This window comes from Mus caroli, unplaced genomic scaffold (genome assembly GCF_978045245.1).
Source record: "Mus caroli unplaced genomic scaffold, Mus_caroli_1 scaffold_11, whole genome shotgun sequence".
NCBI classification, from domain to species: Eukaryota; Metazoa; Chordata; class Mammalia; order Rodentia; family Muridae; genus Mus; species Mus caroli.
In genome coordinates this window covers 101,852,884-101,873,823 of record NW_028227266.1, presented here as the reverse complement: position 1 = coordinate 101,873,823, position 20,940 = coordinate 101,852,884, and the positions used below count along the sequence as shown (strand labels likewise).

Sequence of the window (20,940 nt, the reverse complement as noted above, 5' to 3'; positions counted from 1 at the left end):
GCTGCTCATCAAGAGTCTCTAATCTTTTATTCTCCACGGTGTAGATTCTGCTACTAGCTTGGGATAGATCCTGGTACCCTTGAACTACACGGCCACATTGGCTTTTGTGCGCTGGCCTTGGGGAGACATTTTCCTAGGCAGTTGCTTTCAAGGAGCATGGAACTCTTTGAAGTTGGGCTTTCTTGCTTTAAATGAATTTGAATCTTCACAAGCTAGAGCTTCCTATGGGTGAGGGTTTTTTGTTTTGTTTTGTTTTGTTTTTGTTTTGTTTGGCCTTTGGGATACTTTCCTTGGAATCGTGAGCTAAAATGAAGCCCATTCCGGTTAGGTTTCTATTGCTGTAATAAACACCATCACCAAAAGCAACTTAAGAAGGACAGGATCTATTTCACTTTGCAGATTACAGTCCATCACTGAGGGAAGTTGGGGCAGGAACCTGGCGGCACAAACTGAAGCAGAGGCCATGGAAGAATATTGACTACTGGCTAGCTTTTCCCAGTTTGCTGATCCTAGATTCTTATTGTTGTTTTGCTTTGCTTTGCTTTGCTTTTTTTTTTTTTTTTTCTTCTTTAGAATCCAGGATCACCTGCCCAGGGGTGGTACTGACCACAGTGGGTTGGACTTTCCCACATCAAGAAAACCAAGAAAATGCCCACACAGACTTGCCTACAGGTCAATATGATGGAACCATTTTCTCTCCTGGGACCCCTCTTCCTCATGACCCAGCTTGGCTCAAGGTGAGAAAAAAAACCTAGCCAATACAAACTTTTTACCACTTACATTGCTTTTATCAGAGTATTTTATCACAATAACAGGAAAATAAAATAGGATGTAGTTATGCCACTGATTTATAATAGAGCTGGATTATCTGCCTGCATCCCACCCTGAGTTCACTTGATAACCTAGTCTCACATGACGTTTTCATACAGTAAATCTATTTATTGTACTAATTCCTACAGATTTTGAGTTATTTACCCACTATTACAGCATCACAAAGAACCATCCTGGGAGTCCCTTCTCTAGCTCACAACACTGAACATATCCCTCCTCTCCAGACTCACACAGCTACTGACTTGCTTTCTGCTCCTACGGCTTTGTGCTTCCCAGAAGGTCATACAAATGGGAGCATTCAATACATAGCCTTTGGGATCTATTCTATCTCACTTAGAAAAATTAGTTAAGCTGGAATTACTAAATTGTTTATTTCTTTTTATTGTAAGCAGAAATTCATTATTTAGATATGCTATTTATCATATTTTATTATTTGTCAATTATGATACAGTTTTATTGTTTCAATTTGGGGAATTTATAAATAAAACTGCCATCAATATACACATACAGATCTTGGCGTTAACACACACACACACACACACACACACATATATATATGTATATGTATATATATATATATATATATATATATATATATATATATATATACATATATACCTTCAGACCAGTAGCATGAATGCCCAGGAGTTAGACTTCTCTGTCACATGCTAACTTGAAGAAGCGTCTGGACTGTTTTCCTAAGAGTGTGTTTTCCACACCAATTTGAAATAGTGATATCACAACTTAAACACCAAAGAGTATAAGACATTTTCTTTTTAAAACACAACTTAAAAGAAAACCCCACAACTTTATAATTTTTATGGACTGTAATTTGCTCTAACAAATTATATTGCATTACGTAACATTATATCCTTGTGTCACAGGGTTTTCTATAACTATGCATAAGCACTTTGTGTTTCTAGTCAGTGCTAATGGATTGACTCAGCGTGAATTTATTTATATATTTATACATCAGTATAATGGTGCAATATTATATTCAGATAATATAGGTACAGTGGGACCCATATAAGTTGTAATTACTAATGAAATTATTTTTCTAGTTTAGAAAGTAACAGATTAGGGACCGTGGAAATGGCTTAATGGATAATAAGCTTGCTCTGTGGGCAAGCTTGAGACACCACATCAAAAAGCCAGGTGTGGTCAGGCGGTGGTGGCGCACACCTTTAATCCCAGCACTAGGGAGGCAGAGGAGGTAGAGGCAGGCAGATTTCTGAGTTCGAGGCCAGCCTGGTCTACAAAGGGAGTTCCAGGACAGGACAGCCAGGGCTATTCAGAGAAACCTTGTCTCAAAAAAAAAAAAAAAAAAAAAAGCCAGGTGTGGTCACTTGAGCCTGGAAATCCTTCACTGTGTTGGTTTAGAGACAGGAGGCCAGCCTGGTCTCTCAGTGAGAGATCCTGCCTCAAAAATCTCAAGATGAAGAGTGACAGCGGGACACCTGACCTCATCCTCTGACTTCAGATGACACACATAGGTACATGTAACTGCGCATACAACACACACGCTCTCACACACACCACACACAGTAGTTAATTAATTAAAGAGCGAATGAGTGCACAAAGCTTTAAGTATAAAATGAGAGTATAAATGAGAATCTAGGGGGACAAGAGTACTATCACCAGAACAAAAGAAAAAGAAACCAGGGGAGGAGAGACGGCTCGGTCTGTATAGTGCTGACTGCGCAAGCGTGAGGACCTGGGTTTGACCCTAACACCCACAAAAAGATGGGCATGGTCTACAGATGCCTGTAAACCCAGCGAGGAGTGGGTGGAGACAGGTAGATTCCTGGTGCTTTCTGGACAACCATTCTGGCCAAATTGGTGAGCTTCAGGTTCAGTGAGAAACCTGTTTTAAAAGTAAAACGGAAGTTGATCATGGAAGACATCCAATGTTGACTGACCTCTCTGTTACACACACACACACACACACCACACACACACACAATAAAAAAAACTATTGGAAGTTATGTACAAATGTCATACTGAGAGCAACTAAAACCTGCTACATACAGCATACAAAAACGAAATTCCTGTGTATGAGAAATATTCGATTCCAGCTCTCAGGAGGCAGAGGCAAGCAGATCTGATAGTTCGAGGTTATAGCCTGGTCTACAGAGTAAGTTCCAGGACAGCCAGGCCTACACAGAGAAACCTTGTCTTAAAAAAACCGACAATCATACAAACAAACAAAACCAAATGAGACAAGAATTGTAGATATTTTCAACTAATGCTGAACTTGCTAACAAACTAATTTCAGGTCAGTAAGAAGTAGTGGAATTATCCTGAAATTAGAATTAAACATATAATATATTTCCCAAGGTCTAAGTTGTATTTTTGACTAGAAAAGGTTTCTTCTTCTTCTTTTCGAGACAGGGTTTCTCTGTGTAGCCCTGGCTGTCCTGGAACTCACTTTGTAGACCAGGCTGGCCTCAAACTCAGAAATCCGCCTGCCTCTGCCTCCTGAGTGCTGGGATTAAAGGCGTGCACAACTACTGCCCGACCAAAATTAATCTTCTTAACTTAAGATTTCTGTAGAGTAGATTCCCTTCTTCATAATATCATAAATAATTGATCTAAATGTTAGAAAAATTGTAGGTACTGTTGAAAGTTTCTGTAACTCATGAAGCATAAGAGATACTATCCTATGGTATTTTTCATATGTTCGAGGACTTCCAAATTAGTTTGAAAAATATTGTCCACTTGTGGCCTAAATGTCTAAACTGAATCTGAAATAAGAATATTTTGAATATTTTATATATGTCAAAAACAATCTCAGCTAGATATAAATAAAATTAGGCTTGATCATGCCAGAAAGTGTTTCAGCACTGAGTTTAAAAGCCCAGACTGATGAGAAGTTCAAAAGAAATGTTGGCCAGATATTCAATAAACAAAGTTAAAAATGTCAGTGGGATTTTTTTCTCCTTCCTGCTATTACACTCTTGTGTGAAGTATCTATTTTGGAAATGGCAAAGAAAGAGGGAAAATTATTTATGATCTGGCAAAATAAGAACAAACATTTATTTTGCAGCTTTTCATAATACAAACCAAAAATAATGACTTGAAACAGTTTTTTGAAAATGAATCAATATGCATATTTTAATCATAATTATTGCTATTGTATACATTGGTTACAAAAGTATGAGACATTTGTGAAGAATGCCCTATGTTTGTAAGTTTGGGGTTATTTTAAAGTAATATGTTACCCCTTTAATGGGATACTAATGATAAGTTGACACGGGTTATTGATTTCCTAGACCAACATGATTTTTAAACTAGTGTATTACTTATTTTTCTTGTTGTTATGACCAAATGCCTGACAACAAAACAACTTGAGAGAAAATACATTTTTTTTTTTTGGTTCATGGTGTGAGGGTATGAGTCTACCATGACAGGCAAAACGTGAATGACAGGCAAAGCGTGACTCCACCCGTGACCTCTCACCATTTAGCTTCTCAGTGGACCAGAAAACAGTGGGGAAAAATGCCAGTGCTCAACTGATCTCCTCTTCTTCCTCCTCCTCTTCCTCTTCCTCTTCTTCCTCTTCCCCCTCTTCTTCTTCCCCCTTTCTTCCTTCTCTTCTCTTCTTCCTCCTCTTTCTCCTATTCATCCCCCTCTTCCTTGTCTCCCTCCTCCTCTTCTTCCTCTTCTTCCTCCTCCTCTTCTTCCTCCTCCTTCTCTTCTTTCTCTTCTTTCTCCTCCTCCTTTTTTTCTTTTTAGTTGTTCTAGGACCCTGAATCTTGAGCTGCCCACATTCAGGTCTGGCCATCTCTCTCCAGTGCTCTCTAGAAAAGTTCCCATAGACACAACCAAAAGTGTATCTCAATACCTCAGGTATCTATTAATCCAACTATGTTGACTATCTAAGTTAACCATTAGAAGTACACCTTTTGGCAACTTGATACTCAAAACCTTCACTTTAGACCACAACTGTAGGCTTGGATTTTTTTTTTAAAACCTACTTCTAATAAAGGTTCTCAAATATTTTGACCCCCCTTCTAGGTTAATAGGACAAAGGGATGTGGACCTGTTTAGAAGTAGTTCTCTGGGGGGTGATTCCAGTCTTCGTTTGTCAGGATACCAGCAGTCTAGTTCAGTAGAGTCAGGAAACCAAACAGGAATCAGCAGCAGTGGCCCAGAAAAAGCAACAGAAAGAGCCAGGCCTCCACAGAATCAGCATGAGTCAGAGGGAGGAAGGAACAGGACCAGCCTGGATACCAGGAGAAGTTCTCTGCTGTGTCTCTCTCAACAAAGGGAAGATGAACGAAGATGAAGACGCAAGACCAATGAAGCATTGCAAAGCTAGCTATGTAAGGGCACCGTCATTGTCACTGAGTCCTATTTATACTCTCTCCAAATATCAAGCGTCCTCCCATGGGCCTTGCTTCAGCAAAACACCAGGTAAATCTGCATTGTTTGACATATGCAGAAACTTCCACCCCAATTGTTGCAGTGTGTGAATAATTTATACTAATCAGGTCTGCTGCTGCAGTTGTAGCTGTTGTAGTAGTTATTGTTGTTACATACCTATAGAGGAATTTTAATCCAGCAACATGGCTGCTCTGGCAAGGGAGCACATCCAAGGACCTTCTAGATCTATGTGATCTGGTTGGAATAAAGATCTTTGTGTACACATTTAATCACTCAAAATGAAGGTAAGGTTAGTTTGTAGATGGGAGCAGCTATGTTTGAAAGTAATGTCTAATTGAGGAAGTAATGTCTAATTGAGGGGCAGACAAAGTGATGAACCAGAGAGAGATTTGATAGAATGAGTCAGAGATAGCTCACACAAGACCAGCACAGGAAAGAGAGGCTACTTAAGAGCAGCAAGAGAGAAAGGTGGATGGTGTTTGTGTGTGGTAGTTTTAGTAAGACTGCTTTACAAAGACAGGTGGCAGAGAGAACAAGCTAGACAGGTGAAGACAGAACTAGCCAGAACATGAGAAGGAGCCAGAAGATTAGAACATATTGCCAAAGTTAGTACAAGGTCAAGCAGAGAAATTCAGTGAAAAGCCAAGAGAAGCTGGATTGAATCAGTCAGCTTGGAAAATGAAGTTGTATGGAGGCTAGGAGCTTCCAGGTCTAGCCCTTGGGATAATTACAACAGTTTAAACAAACACTCTGGGCTCAGCCCAACTTGTGCGTGCACACAGCTTGGGTACAGCTCTCTTCTGATCCCTTCATCTGAGGAAATAAAAGAGACATTTACACAAACACACACTGAGTTTCTTTATATAAAAGACAAAATGGGAAATATTAGTTCTTTATTTTAATTATGTCATAACCTGGAAGTAGTTTGTTTTCTTAAGATTTCTAACTTTCTGCACTTTAACTCTAGGCTTCTTTGTTAATTCTAGAAGGAATCTAGTCCTTAACTTTGCGGCTTTGGGGGCTGGGCTGGGGGTACAGCTCAGTGGTAGTACTTACCTAGCATATAGTGTGACCCGGGGTTCAGTTTCATACATTCTAACACCACCACCACCAATACCACCACCACCACACCACCATCATCATGCAAACATACACACAAGTGCGTGCACACACACACACTTTGAGGCGTAGAAACCACAATTATAGTGCTAGCTTTATTTTGTATGTTTGCTACGGAAAAAAGATTATGTACAAGGGAACACTTTATAAACTCTCTGGCCCTTCACCATATTTATGCCAGGGACTTGAATTTGTTCTCTAATCACTCGACAAGGAATCCTTGGTTGTGGTCCCTCTCGTCTTGATGTGATTGATCACAGAGTTTATAAACTAAGTATCTGAGGAGTAAAAAAGCGTAATAGCGTGGAGGAGGGGGCTATGAGTGTGGCTCAGTGGTAAAGACACAAGGTTTGGCCTCAATACTGAAAGACAAAGCAATAGTAAACTTCCCTCCTTAAGAGCATTATTATTATTATTATTATTATTATTTTTTTTGGTTTTTCGAGACAGGGTTTCTCTGTGTAGCCCTGGCTGTCCTGGAACTCACTTTGTAGACCAGGCTGGCCTCGAACTCAGAAATCCGCCTGCCTCTGCCTCCCGAGTGCTGGGATTAAAGGCGTGCGCCACCACGCCCGGCAAGAGCATTATTATTATTATTACTATTATTATTATTATTATGGTAAGAATTTATAGCAGACTCACTTTAAAATAAAAATGGCATCTCTTTTATGATAACTAAGGAACTGTGATGACCCAGCTGGAGGCAGAGAGCTTGTACTCAACTCAGCTGCTCCTTTTCACAATGCCCAGGACCCGACCCCAGGGAATGAGGCTGCTCACTCAACGACCATGTCTTCCCACACCAGTTAATCCAACACAACTGCTTGCTGTCACCGAAGTTACATTATCCTGCAGAGCTGCGCCCAGAGGCTTGTCCCCTGGGTGATCCCAGACCCTGTCAAGATGAAAACCATCACACCTTTATACCTGACACCCCACCTCTGACCCACTAAGCCCTGGCAGATTATCAGCCCAAAGCTGTGGCAACACAGATAAACACCAGAGTGGTTTGGAGCTTCCTGACTCGCAGTCCTCACAGCAGAGGCGATGGGCACACTCCTTCCTCTGCCTTTCTTGTGTCTCGTCAGCCAGGGGTGGGGCGGGGGAGCGGCCATCTTGGCAACCCCATAGAAAGCTGAGTGAAAACAGGGGTTTTAAGCTTGGAGATGTGGGTAAGCATATTAAATGAGTTCTTTTTTTTTTTTTAAACTCATGGGTAGAGAATTAGCCTTTTTTTTTTTTTTTTTTTTAGAAACAAACAAAACCGTTTTTGGAATAAGTACTTTGCAAGTGTAAAATTAAGCCATATAGTAATAATAATAATTAAGCTTTCATCTAATAAGTAAATACTGCACTCTGTTGAGGTGAGACAAATAGATAAAGATGTTTGGGGCTAAAAATCTACTAATTGTAATATTTTCTGTTCCAAATGAGTTTCAAGCAATACAGGCTAGTGTGTTGTTATAAATTATGCCTAGTGTTACAACTTAATTGTTTTCTCCCTATGACAGCAGACTGAGAAAGCAAGGAAGAAATGTCACCTTTCTCTTAGATTTCAGTAAGAAAAAAAAAATCAGACTTTTGGCTCGAGGCCATGTCTAGGGAAAATGAAGTTCAGAGCAGGCGTTCCCTTGGAGCGCACTCTTAGCAGCCCACATTCAAACAACGTCATAAATGGAGACAAAGTGGAATGAATTCCACAATGGAGAGTGCTCACCACTCAGGACATTTTTAACATGAAAACATTTCTTTCCAAAGTCTGAAGCATATTATTAATATAATAGAACCCTGAGTGCTGACTATAATCTGAGATCCATCAAAACGCCTAATTAAATAAACCTGTAGAAAATATTAGATATGAATTTGGCTTCAAAGACGATTCTTTGTTTAATTCCTGGGCTTATGGGGCAACTATTATAGTGTCCAACTGAGGCATATGCATGGCATTGTAATGTTTTATACTGGGAAGCTCAATACACAAAAGAACAAGGGGTAAGAATGCACGTTGGAATGAATTACAGCACAATGTACCCACCATGAGGTTAAGAAATTGAACATTGCTACAATCAACACTCCTTCCTCCTCCCGGCCACTATTATTTCTTCCTTCGAATTTAACCTCTTCCATCTTGCTGTTTGTCTGTTTTTGGAATCGCTGTTTTTGTGTTCTGTGTTTCAGTCTTCACTCTACAAAACACTTGCAAGATTTACCTGTGATGCCGTGTGTTTATGCATTGGCAGCTTTATAACTAGTGTGATTAGGAAGGCCCAGCCCCTTGTGTCCTGGACTGGTGGTCCTGAGTTCTTCTATAAAAGAGCAGGTTGAGCAAGGCATGGGAGCAAGCCAGTAAGCAGCACCTCTCCATGGCCTCTGCATCAGCTCCTACCTCCAGGTTCCTACTCTGACTTCCCTCCAGCGATGAATCACGATGAGAATAGTAAGATGAAAATCAACCCTTTCCTCCCCGAGTTGCTCTTTGTCCCAGTGTTATATCAAAGCAATGGAAACGCAAACAATAAGGTTTAACTGGCCAATCATTTTATGGTTAGTGCTACTTTGTTCTGTGTAGGAAACTATTTCTGAGGTCTTGGGTTTTCAATCCAACAAATTAAAAGCGGAATGCGAGAACCTTCTTCCCATCTGTCAGACAACTGTAAACGCATTCAAGCAATCGGGATCCGACTGTGTGAGTCATTTCAGACACTGTGACTACAAAGCCATTGAAGAGACATAAGACTCGGAGTGTGGCCTTTGGTGAATCCTCATGTAGCTGGGCAAACAAAGAAACAAAACAAAAGGAAAATGTTCAGCTCCTATTTTAATAAGCTTAATATTTCCCGCAACAGAAGATCATGGGCATTTGGGCTAGTCTAGTCCATCTGCATATCCATGTAACAGAATCAGGTGCCACAGACAGACACAGGTGGATCATGTATGTGATCCTGAAATAGTCTTCTTGGGTGTCTCTTGGCTGCTCTTCAGGAAGACAAAGCAGGTAGGAGCCCAAAGAAAGCTCCCTTCCATAGGTAGAAGGGTGGTCAGTTGTGACCCCAACGCCAGCTATTTCTCCAGTCCCTGTCTCATTACAACCTCAAAGCCTTAAGATACGAGCACGGACAGAATGCATCTGGGCGCCAACTCTAGACCTGCCTCAAAATCCCTACATTCAAGCCTGCGGGAGACCCTGAAGGGGGACAGATCTGAAGGCTAGGCAATCTGTTAACTATCGTAGGGTTTGCTGAAAGTGAATCAAATAAGCATCTCCTAGGTCAGCGGTTCTCAACCTTCCTGATGCTCTGACCCTTTCATACAGTTCCTCATGTTGTGGTGACCTCTGACCATAAAACTGTTTTCATTGCTACTTCAACTTCATAACTGCAATTTTGCTGTTGTTATGGATCATAATGTAAATATTTTTTGGAAATCGGGGTTTGCCAAAGGGGCTGTGATCCTCAAGTTGAGAACCACTGTCCTAAGTGATCTGTCAAATATATATACACACACACACACACACACACACACACATATGTATGAATCATGGTTCCTTAGGAGATAATAACAGAGGATTGGGTATGAAGGTCAATGGCTGATTGTCTGTCTCACATCTGCAAGGCCTTAATGTTCCATCCCAAACACCAGGGAAATGGGACAATAATGGGATCTGGAGCCTCTACAGAACATCACTCATAATGTCCAGGGTATATTAAAAAAAAGCTAGACTAGCAAATAAAAAGGGAAATGTGGCCAAAGTCCAGAAATCAAAGCAGCCAAGGTATGAGATGACCCAGATGTCTACCTGAGCAGACAGGGAGTTGAAGATAGCTCCTATAAATAGTTCAAAGACCTTCCAGTCTTTGACTACAATCTGAATCGGTAAATAGGGACTCAGCAGAGAGATTATGGAAGTGATAAAAAAAGAAACAGTATTTTTAGCCCTGAGAAACATAAAACGAAAATGAACATATGTGTAGGTGGTTGTAAGAGTGTATTTACAGGGTGCGGAAGAAAACTCGATGAGTTTGAAGACAACTCCCTAAAAGGGTAATCTGAGGACCGACCAGAAGAAAAGGGAAGGAGGAAGACGGGGAAGGATCTTCCAGGTGTCTCAGGTCATCCACAGTGAAAGAGTCTAAAATATCAATTACAAAACCACGTATGATGTAATAGCTCAGTGAATACTAAGCCTGATTCACTCTTCCTAGGGAGAGTCCATTACTGTTTGTGTGTGTGTGGGGGGGGGCAGGGCTGGGAGCTGGAGGAGAAATCTTAGAAATCATATTTCAATGGCAACCGGAAGTAGAAAGAAAGTGATGTGGAAGTAGGGTGAGGCTGAAAAAAAATTGGCTTCCCCAGGGCACTTCTTCCAGCAAGGCTGAGCTCTCTCCCCAGACAGTGCCACAAACTGGGGGTTCAAGTACATATTCAAGTACATGAGCCCATGTGTGGCGCTACAGCAGTCTAGGATAAACACATACATTTATCCAAACAAGTTGACAGAAGACTGTGAATGTGTGGATATGACTGCACCCCACGTAAACCTCAACAGAGCTTCTTTTGGAAACACTACGAGACTTCTGCATCGCTAGTGAGATGCTAAGCCATTCAACTTTGGAAAGAGTTAATTCTGATAGCCTATGAGCTATCCCTTTGCTTTTTCACTTCTGGACATGTCTCCAACAGAAATGGAAACACAAAAAACTCACGAATCTCCATAGTAATTTTATTCGTCATAATAAAAAATGGCCTGACATCTAACTAAATAATCTAATGGACAGATACAGAATTTGTGTCATATTCAACCAAGAGAGTGTCACGGAACAATACAAAAACAAACAAACAAACAAACAAAAAACCAAAAAAACAACCACAGGCACAAGCAATGGATCTCAAAAACATCAAGATGGATTGCATAATACCATTTACATAGAGCTTTCGAATAAGTTAGGTTAACTCATACTGAGGGAACGCTCCTCACTGGAGGGGGGAGGGTGGCAAAATGGGCAGAGACTGTACTCAACCCAATATCCACCTAGTGGCTGGGAGTTACACTGTTCTACACTTTAATGGCCACGGTGGTTGTGTTCTCATATACATTTATAAAATGCACGGAAATGATGTTAGTCGTACATTGCCAGGAACGGGCTTTAAAAATATGTCTTCATCTTGTTTATAAATTTTTGGCCTAACCACTTAAGGTTGGAATGCTAATGGGTGACATAGAGAAGTCAAGGAAGGGAGGCTTAAGGCAAGAGGTGGAGAGTCCAGTTTCCCCTGCATCGGGATGCTGGTGTCGGTCAAGGTCTCCTTCAAGCTCTGCTGAACCAGGAATTGATCAGCCAACCCTGGGGGGTCGGGAAGGTGCGTCAGTCTATAATGCTTTCCTGGCTACTTTTGCCTTTGCTTCCAAGGAGCAAGAGTGTTGCTAGTCTTGTTTATCCTGGCCCTAGGCCTGGAGCTCAGTCCTTTTCCGAATGCCCTAGAAGGTGACTGGGGCACAGGGACCTTTTCTGAAGACGGGCAGTGCCTGCGATTATGAGAGATTTCTTTCAGAGGCACGTTCCTGAGGCCCAAGGGATACACTGGTAAATACCGGAGACCTAGAAGGCGGAGGTGGAAGGTGACTGAGTTCCCTGAAGCCACTAAATAGTTAAGCCTGTAAGATCATGGCGAGGCTGACAACCCCAGGATGGGAGGGGCCCCACGTTGGAGCAGAGTGACCGACCACCCATGCTAGTTCGCAGGGCCTGGGAGTGCCTACAGGGTCTGTAAGAATGCTTGGGTGGGGAGCCTGAAGTGTCAGAGGGTGGCGGTGTATTTGAGGGGTGCCCTGCGCAGCGAGCAACCTGGCCTCAGCAACGCCCTCTCTGCCAAGCTGCATGCGGTGATCCCCGCGGTGGCGCTGCCTCACTGCGGCCCTGGTGAGCGGCGCCGCCTAGTGGCGGACTACGACAGCAGTGCCCCGGAGCGCCGGTCACTGCAAGAATAAGGTCTGGACCCTGCTTTCTGCTGGAAGCCAGACCAGTTGCACTCCAAACTCCCCGTCTGATAATTGCATCTCACTAGAAGCGCAAAGCACAAAGGGCTTGGCGTTCTCTGATCTTCAACACACTCCCGACTTCTGGAGCTGTTCTGGAGTTCCAAATGCCTTTTCCCAGTATGGGCCCAGGGGAGCTTCATTTCGAGTCACCCCAACCCCACCCCACCCCACCCCACCCCACTCCCACATCCATTTTTCTTCTGTAAGCTGGTGTTTGTGAAAGTTAAGAATATTCAGTCAAATGCTTGCCCCTACCTGAGACTTCTAAGGTTTAAGGGCTGTATACATTTGAAATGCTGTACTGAGAGACCCACAGTGCAAAGAGAAGTTTAGGAGCCTAAACAGAAGACCTGTTCAAATAAGCTGCCCCATTTGCCTTTCAATTACACCCCTGGAACTCCAGTTCCCACACTGGAGGGAGGAGAGAGAGAGAGAGAGAGAGAGAGAGAGAGAGAGAGAGAGAGAGAGAGGACATATAGTGGAGCCAACTTTGGCTGAAGCAAGGGAGGGAGGCTACTCCAGAAGTCAGCTGGGACTGCTCACATGGACGGCTCTTCTGGTCTCTAGGGTGTAGCAGTTCCCTCTCAGGGCCCCGGGGCTGTATTTTGAGGTAGGAACGCCCTCCTGGGACTGGTTGACTTGTCTCTAAGGACATTCTCCAGGCTTTGAATGGGCTTGGTCTAAGGCAGTCCCGAAGGACGCCTAAGGGGCCCGCTAAGCCTAGACCCTACCCTTCTAGCCTTACTCCTGTTCTCCTTCAGGTTCCCCCGATCAGGGAATTCTCAGAATGTGCACAAGTTTGCTCGCCTTTCTACCTTTGTTCACAACTTAGCTGTCCTCTCTCCCTACACTCCTGACCCTCGAAACCAGCCCTGGTCCCTTCTCTGATTTCCCAACGGAATCCACAGCACTTGGTCAAGTTCCTACCCTAGGTCAAAGTATACACGGCTGCAAGGTCAGGAAATGTGTCATGGCTGGTTCTTGCACACACCAGCTACCAAACAAATAAAACGTGATTGACAACCCGAGGGGACCTCATTTATCTATGTGATGGTCCCGATGGCCTCACCATTCAGGAAGAAACTCTGGGTGAGACTCCTCCTCTCGAGATAAGCCCCGCCCCTTGAGGGGCATGCTCAATCAACTGTCTTCCCCCCTAGCTCCTCCGCCTTCTCATCCTTTGCCTAAGTCTTTGTCAACTAAAGAGAACCTTTTTTCTGACCCTGCATCTCTAAACCTCTGCTCCATCAGCTCTGCCTCTTCTGGGCCTGTCCTCTCCACTTTTTCATCTCTAAGGCAGCCTTGGCTTTGCTGAGATATCATCTTTTCACCTCTAGGGATCCGCTGTGGATGCTTCCTCCCTCTGACTGTATTCATCCGTCTTCCAACAGCCTGACAAGACTGAAGGGTCTCAGAGAGCATATTGGTTCACCTAGAATCACTCCTCATGGTGGAAGATTCTAGCACTTGCCTAAGTCTGCTCCTCTCCTCTCTGAGCACAGAGGATTATATTTCTCCACTTGTACAGCAGTTAGATAATGCCGTGAGACTAGTTCTCGCCAAGCGCCTGGGAGCAGAAACTCTATGCGCCTTCTGGCCAAAACACTTGCTTCCCATGGCGAGACCTTCTTAGCTTCCTTTCCTGCCTCATTAATTGTAGATTGATGAAACGGAGGTACCTCAAGTCCAAATAGCTGGCATTCTGAGCCACCCTTGGAAGCCACTGCCCTGGAGAGTCACCCAAACAAGCCACGGGCTTTGTGCAAACAAGAGATAAAGGTGTGTTGTGTCATGTGACTGAAGCCTAGCCAAGCCCATTCTGGGTGGTTTGAGGAGTTCGGTAAATAAATGCATGGCTTGGCAAACTGTAGCGAACTATGTACATTTTATTATTGTTATCAAAGTGTAGCAGGTGCCTAAGGAGCAGAAACTTTGTCAAGGTAGAGAGCCCTGTGTCCTGTGGCCACCATACAGGGCTAGAAATGGGTGTGGAGGTTGATAAATGGGCCGCGCCTGTCACGAGAGAAAGGCTTTCTCTCATTAATGATTTGCCAAGGGCTTGCCCAGGACCTGTTTACATATTTAATCACCGATGAAAGGTTAGCAAATCTGGCCTTCTTGGCAGGGAATGGACATTTTTACCTCCAATGTTTGGTCCCTGTGGCTAGGAAAGATAGGATTTTTTTTTCTTCTGGATTTGCAAAGATTACCCCCCTCCCCCGACACACACACATACCACTGCCAATCTCTCTGGGAAGCTGTAATACAATATTTTACTATCAAGTTGACAGTAATTCAGGACCCAGCTTAGCTGCATCTCTCCATCTTTGAAAGTGTTGAAGGCAAATACAACATGGCTTTGTTTCTTAAGCGAGAACATGATAAGCAGTTACCAGATGGGACATTTCCCCCAAGGTCTGTGCTTCAATCTCATGGCTCTGCTTCTCCAAGTCCTCTCCTCTCTGTCCCTTTTCTCCACGTCTGGTCTTTACCCTGTGGTACCCAGAGGGCCTTGTTTGTGAATGGTTACAATGTTCTTGGAATGCTTGACGAGAATGTAAATAATTGAGACATTACCTGGTCTCCCAAGCTCTATCACCCAACCTACACGACCCTAAAGAGATCCCTCCACTTCCTTCTCACCAGCCAATGAACTTCAATGGGAAAAGAGGTGGGCTTCTCACCACCCAAGGCTTGCCCTAACTTCAGAATGACTTATAAGAAGAGAGGGGCTTGGGGCAGCCAGAAAGACCTGGGCTTTCTGTGAAAGCTCTCTGCTGGCTGCTTCCTTGATTTTGGAGTTCTCCTTTCTTTTTCTTTTTCTTTTTCTTTTTCTTTTTCTTTTTCTTTTTCTTTTTCTTTTTCTTTTTCTCTTTCTCTTTCTCTTTCTTTTTCTTCTTCGTTTTCTTTTTCTTTTTTCCATTTCTTTTCCTTTCCTTTTCTTCTTTCCTTTCTCTCTCTCTTTCTTTCTTTCTTTCTTTCTTTCTTTCTTTCTTTCTTTCTTTCTTTCTTTCTCTTTTTTTTTGAGACAAGGTCTCAATATGTAGCCCTGGCTGTCCTGGAACTCATCATGTAGATCAGGCTGGCCACGAACTCTCACAGACCCAATTGCCTCTGCCTCCCAAGTACGGGGATTAAAGGCGTGCTCCACATGCCTAGGATTCTATATTTTCAGACAGACTAGTGTGGCTCCCATCATAGGCTGGGATGAGGGTCCTGCCAGAGGCTTTGGACTCAAGGACACTTGGTAGATATCGCTCCCTTCCAAAGGATGGCAAACCCTTTATTTCCTGTTTCTTTGGTTTCTTCTTTGTGAGGCTGGATGGTGCAAGAAAGATTGGGGTGGTAAAGAGAGAAGGGCTTCCTAGGTTGGGTGGGGCAGCAGAGAATGATAGCTCTGGCTGTGCCCAGGAATGGAACTCTGTCCCTGAGCCAGACTCTACAGGGTTCCTAAGCTCCATAGAGAAGCAAGGAGAAGAGATCAAAGACCTACTATGGCCTTCTTACATATAAAGGCATCTTTGGTGGTTAATCCTTATGGTCAATTTGCCTGGATTTGGCTCTATGCATGGGTGACCCACATCACACAGGGCTCAGGGGTTACCTTCATCTTCCTGGAAGGTGGAGTTTCAGGATTCCTTTTACAGTCCCAGAAAGGGGCCTCAGGCTTTGGGAAGGGTGTTCCTGCCTTTTTTGTTTGTGTTTTTCAAGACAGGGCTCTCTGTGTAGCTCTGGCTGTCCTGGAACTCACTCTGTAGACCAGGCTGGCCTCGAACTCAGAAATCTGCCTGCCTCTGCCTCCCAAGGGCTGGGATTAAAGACGTGTGCCATCACTGCCCAGCTGTGTTCCTGCGTTTTTAAAAGATGTATATGAGTACTCTATCTGCATGTACACCTGCACGCCAGAAGAGGGCATCAGATCCCATTACAGATGGTTGTGAGCCACCCTGTGGTTGCTGGGAATTGAACTCAAGACTTCTGGAAGAGCAGCCAGTGTTCTTAACCACTGAACCATCTCTCCAGCCCAGGTGTTCCTGTATTTTAATAGCAATCTTGAGCATGATACACTCATGGAAGTCTGTGACATTTTGCTCTTTAATTGGAAAAAAAAAGTGAGATCTTTAAAGCCCCCCTGGCATTTGAGAGGCAAGATTTGCTGACTAGTAGTAAATGACCAATTATGACTGTGGTATTCATGGCTATAGTGTTTGTGACTGAGCCCACTTCTGGATATGAACTCAAGGACGGTGACTGGGCCTCCCAAGAGCCCGTGCCCATGAGTCTTTGACATTGGTCTGCACAGAAAGCACAAGGCCCCACACAGCAACCAGCAATGCCTGGGACCTGCTCAGCACCAGGCAGGTGGCTTGAGAGTAACATGGTCTCTAACGCCCTTGGCTACAGGCCTCTAAAGTTTAAAGCATGGCTACTTCTTTGTCTAGAAGGCACAAATTCTGTCTGTTCTCTAATAGACCCAGGACAGCACAAGTTTACAACCAATTTACACCCAGAACAGAATTATATTATATTAATAGCAATATAATAGAATAAAGACTTGTGGGGACAGCCGATCTTCCAGGAACGGAAGGTTGGCGTTCATTGTTTGCGAGATTGGTGGAAGGCTATGCCTTCAGAATCTGGTTACATTGCAGCGAGTAAGCCCAGGGTTAGTTGCAGAGAGAATCAGGTTCCAAGCAGAACCGTTCCACATGCTGAAACTGGCCCGTGAGGTTGTGTGGAGCCTCCTCCTTAATAAGATCTGTGGAAATGAGCCCGGTGGCTTCAGAAAGAACACTGCCAGTAACAAAGGCTCCGTGAAGGCTTCAGTCTCACGGGACCTTTGCCACGCCGACATAAACCATTTGGCTTCTCACCGTATAAGGCATTTCTGAAAGGCACTTAAATGTCACATAGGGCAATGTCAATTGCCTAGCTGCTTCGGGGACACGGTGAGCCAGCTCTCCAGCTCAGGCACACAGTCAACCTGCTGGAGCCTCAGGGTGTGCATAGGCAGTCAGACCAGGATCTTTTCTGCCAGCCTTTTTGGTTCTGGATATGCTTGGCAAGTGTGTGAGCATGTTCTTGCTGCCCACCGAGCGCTCTCTGGGAGGAATCCCTAGTGCGGATGGAGGTAAGGTTTTTCAGGGGAGCTCTCAGAGAACCATACAGCATCCCTGCCAAGCACCAAGCCAGTTCTCTGATAAACAGAATCGTTGAGAAAAGGCTTCATTCCTGGGCCTCTGCTTTTGCCTCTCCACTGCACGGCAGTGGTGGCCCCCAGCCCAGGCCCACAGAAGGAGCCCACCTCCACACCCAGAGAGGTAATGAGGAGAAGCTGAGAAAATGCCAACGAAGACAATGTGTTTGCAAGTGAGTCAACCCGGCTACTCTCTTTGTGGGCTGCAACTTGCCATCTGGCACAGTGACAGGTGGCATCCACTCTGCTCCATTCCTTGGTCTGACCGCATCTCAGGAACCCATCCCCTACCCACCGCCTTTCCTCCTCTGCACATGAGCTGAAGTCCAGACAGCAAAGCCCATGTAAGGTCACTCTTCTGTTTCCAGGGCATGGTAAAGATGGCCATTTGCATCTCTGAAGGGGGAAAGACCTTGTCTCCACTGTGAGGGTGGGAGACTGGGCCCTCCTTACATGGGCTCCTTACATGGGCTTTGTTGGTTTGAAAGGCAGAAGGAAGCACATGCTGACCCGAGGGTAGACCTCGGGTTCCTAGGAACAGTGCTTGGGTGACCTAGCCTTGCTGGTTCCTTCGTTCCTGCTCTGACATCAGGGAGTAGTATACAGAGAGGGCTATACTTCCCAAAATGATGGTTTCCAAATCAGCCTCGAGGGCAGAAAGTGGGAAAGAAAAGGGAGATAGGTCCCTCCTGGGTTCCATGCTAGACTGAAGCCAGATGCAAAGGGGCCACAGCCAGCTCCCTTAGCCCAGTGGTAGCTGCTAAGAAACAACCACCTGCTGCCCCCCTGCCTCTCTGCTGGGTGTGGGCAGAGACAGAGGCTGCCTGGCACAGAAGTCAAGGCTCCCTTTTCTCCCACCACTGAAGTGTTCCTGAGAGACTGGTGAGAACAGAGGCTGCCTTAGTACGGACAGTGGAAGACCCAGGGCTGAGGAGAGGATCCCTTCCAAGGACTCTGAGAAACTAGACCCTTCAGTCCAGCGCTCATTCAGCTAGGGATACTTCAGGCCCTAAGAACCATGCAGGAGACTTTAGGAGGAAGAGGCCGGTGAGACAAGGGGTGAGTGAACTAATTCTCTCTCTCTCTCTCTTGTGCGCGCACGCGCGCATGTGTGTGTGTGTGTGTATGTGCACAAGAGAGAGGGAGAGAGAGAGTGAAGGAGGAGGAAGGCATGCTAACATTAATTAATACAGGTAGGTGTGGAGGGGTAGGATATCCAGTCTCTGGGGCAGGGCAGTAGTCCCAGCTGAAGGTCAGATGAGGCCCGAGGCATTCTCCTGCAGACTGTATTCCCTGTTCTTCTTCACCCTCCAGCTGATGAAGAAGAGCAGCAGTGTGCCCAAGACCTTGTAGATTACCTGTAGGCCCAGGTACCTATGAGGCAGGAAGAGACAGGTATGGTGAGGCCCACGGGCAGCGGGAAGATGATCTTTGTTTTCACAGTTCACTAGAAGCTGTGAAGACCGTTACTCAGGTGACGAGCTGTCACTTCTCAGGTGGTCACCGTGGAGAGACACATGACACTAGTGATCCTCTGCTCTCCAGTGACATCACTGATGGCCAGAGGTGACACTACTGTCCCAGCTGTCTCCAGAGGGTCTGTATCTTTCAGCTGCCTCTGCTGGCCTTCTCTAACCTGGCCTTTTCTATCTGTTCTCAGTATTTCTAGCCCCTGCAGGCCCACCTTCTCCACCATTTCTAGATGATGGAATGGCAGCAACAGAAGAGATGGCTGCATTTGGCTCACAGGCATAGGTTGGACTCCCCCTTCCTTGGACCTCTCCTGGGCGCCGTGCTGTGTTCCCCATTCTCTGAGCAGTGGAGAGTGACTGGTATCTTTTCCATATCCACAATCTCTCTCAGGCTTCAGGCACACCTTTAACTTTGGTGACCATTGTCTGCTGCTATGAGTAGGCTTGTGAGGGACAGTACTTTGGGGGACACCTCAAAGCAGACCCTGTGTCTCCTCACCTGAATGGCTCCTTATAGGTCCCCAAATGCCTGCTATGGTAGCCTCTGCTCTCTGTCCATGGCAGAATCTATAGAGACATTCCCTCCTATCTTGCCCCTTAGAAAGCTGACAGCCAGCCGGGCTTGGTGGCGCACGCCTTTAATCCCAGCACTCGGGAGGCAGAGGCAGGTGGATTTCTGAGTTCGAGGCCTGCCTGGTCTACAAAGTGAGTTCCAGGACAGCCAGGGCTATACAGAGAAACCCTGTCTCGAAAAACCAAAAAAAAAAAAAAAAAAAAAAAAAAAAAAAGCAAGCTGACAGCCCCCACCACATCCATGAGGTTTAAAAAAAGGGATTTTTTTTCCCCTGTGCTGGGACAACAGACCTAATCTCCTAGGTACCTGTGTATGTGGGAGCCCTCACCTGTTTCGGAGAGCATCGTTGTCATAATACATACAGGCCCCTCGTCTCCCTGAGCATAGGTAGTTCCACCGGATACAGGAGGAGTCGATGAGCAGGCCATAAAGGGATGGAGATGGCAGCCAGGCTGGCAACAATGGGAAAGAGAATTCAGGGTGTCTCGGTGGCTTGGATCTGCAGTCAGAGATGCCCGAGCCCCCACATCAATGGCACAGTTCACACATTGCCCTCGGAATCACAGTGACTCGGGAAAGCAGAAAGCTCATTCGAGTTCCCCTTTCACCAGAAGGCTTAGGAGGTAAAAGGGAATCCATTCTTTCAGGGCTGAATGAATCATGGGCTCAACCTGGTGTCAGCTCAGACACAGGGCACTGTTCTCAAGCTCAAGGCTGGCCCCGAGTAGAAGTTCCATCTCCAGAGTGCTAATGCCCCCAAGGACTCCCCCAACCTCTGTGGACCCAAAGGTTCACTGAAATTCAAATCCCACGTTCTTCTCCCACTCCAAACTAGCCCACTAGATCAGACAACACCCTTTGGAGACCTTTAGTTCCCCGTCTTGCTCAGAAACACAGGTTGCAGAATCATCCTAGCATCTGAATGTTAGATGAAGTCCAGCAGGCACACCACCTTACTGGGTGCTGAATATTTTAGATGCCCACTCCCCAACCCCACCAAACTCAGTGGTGCTAGCCAAGTTGTGAGCAGCCAATGGGTCAGGGTGGACTTGTCCAGGGTTTACGTTGCGGATGGGCCATCCCATTCTCAGAAACACGGTGCTGAAAACACCAGACTCTCTAGCACCCTGTGAGTTCTCGTTTCTAGAAGAAAGAGGCAACTCAGTCCTGTTCCCTACCTACATAGAGAAACTCCCAAGAGCAGCCCCCCAGCCCCTGCTCACCCTCCGGTTTCTAGGTGAACAGTGGCTGGAAACTGGCCCTAGTGACCCATCCCTAAATAGAAAAGAAGTCAAAGAGAGTTTTCAACCACATCTCAGTGGGT

The 20,940-nt window shown here is 45.1% G+C and overlaps 1 protein-coding gene across 1 annotated transcript in view; it reads right to left on the bottom strand.

The window, feature by feature from the left end:
- Window positions 1–14,442: 14,442 nt before the first annotated feature.
- Window positions 14,443–20,940, bottom strand: part of Slco2a1 (solute carrier organic anion transporter family member 2A1) — an 80,917-nt gene continuing 74,419 nt past the window's right edge. Inside the window, exons 13-14 of the mRNA XM_021172521.3 lie at window positions 19,945–20,068; window positions 14,443–18,944 (exon numbers count right to left, since the gene is read on the bottom strand). Of these exons, the coding sequence (XP_021028180.1) occupies window positions 18,824–18,944; window positions 19,945–20,068 (245 nt within the window). The 3' untranslated portion in view covers window positions 14,443–18,823. The remainder of the gene's footprint in view (window positions 18,945–19,944; window positions 20,069–20,940) is intronic.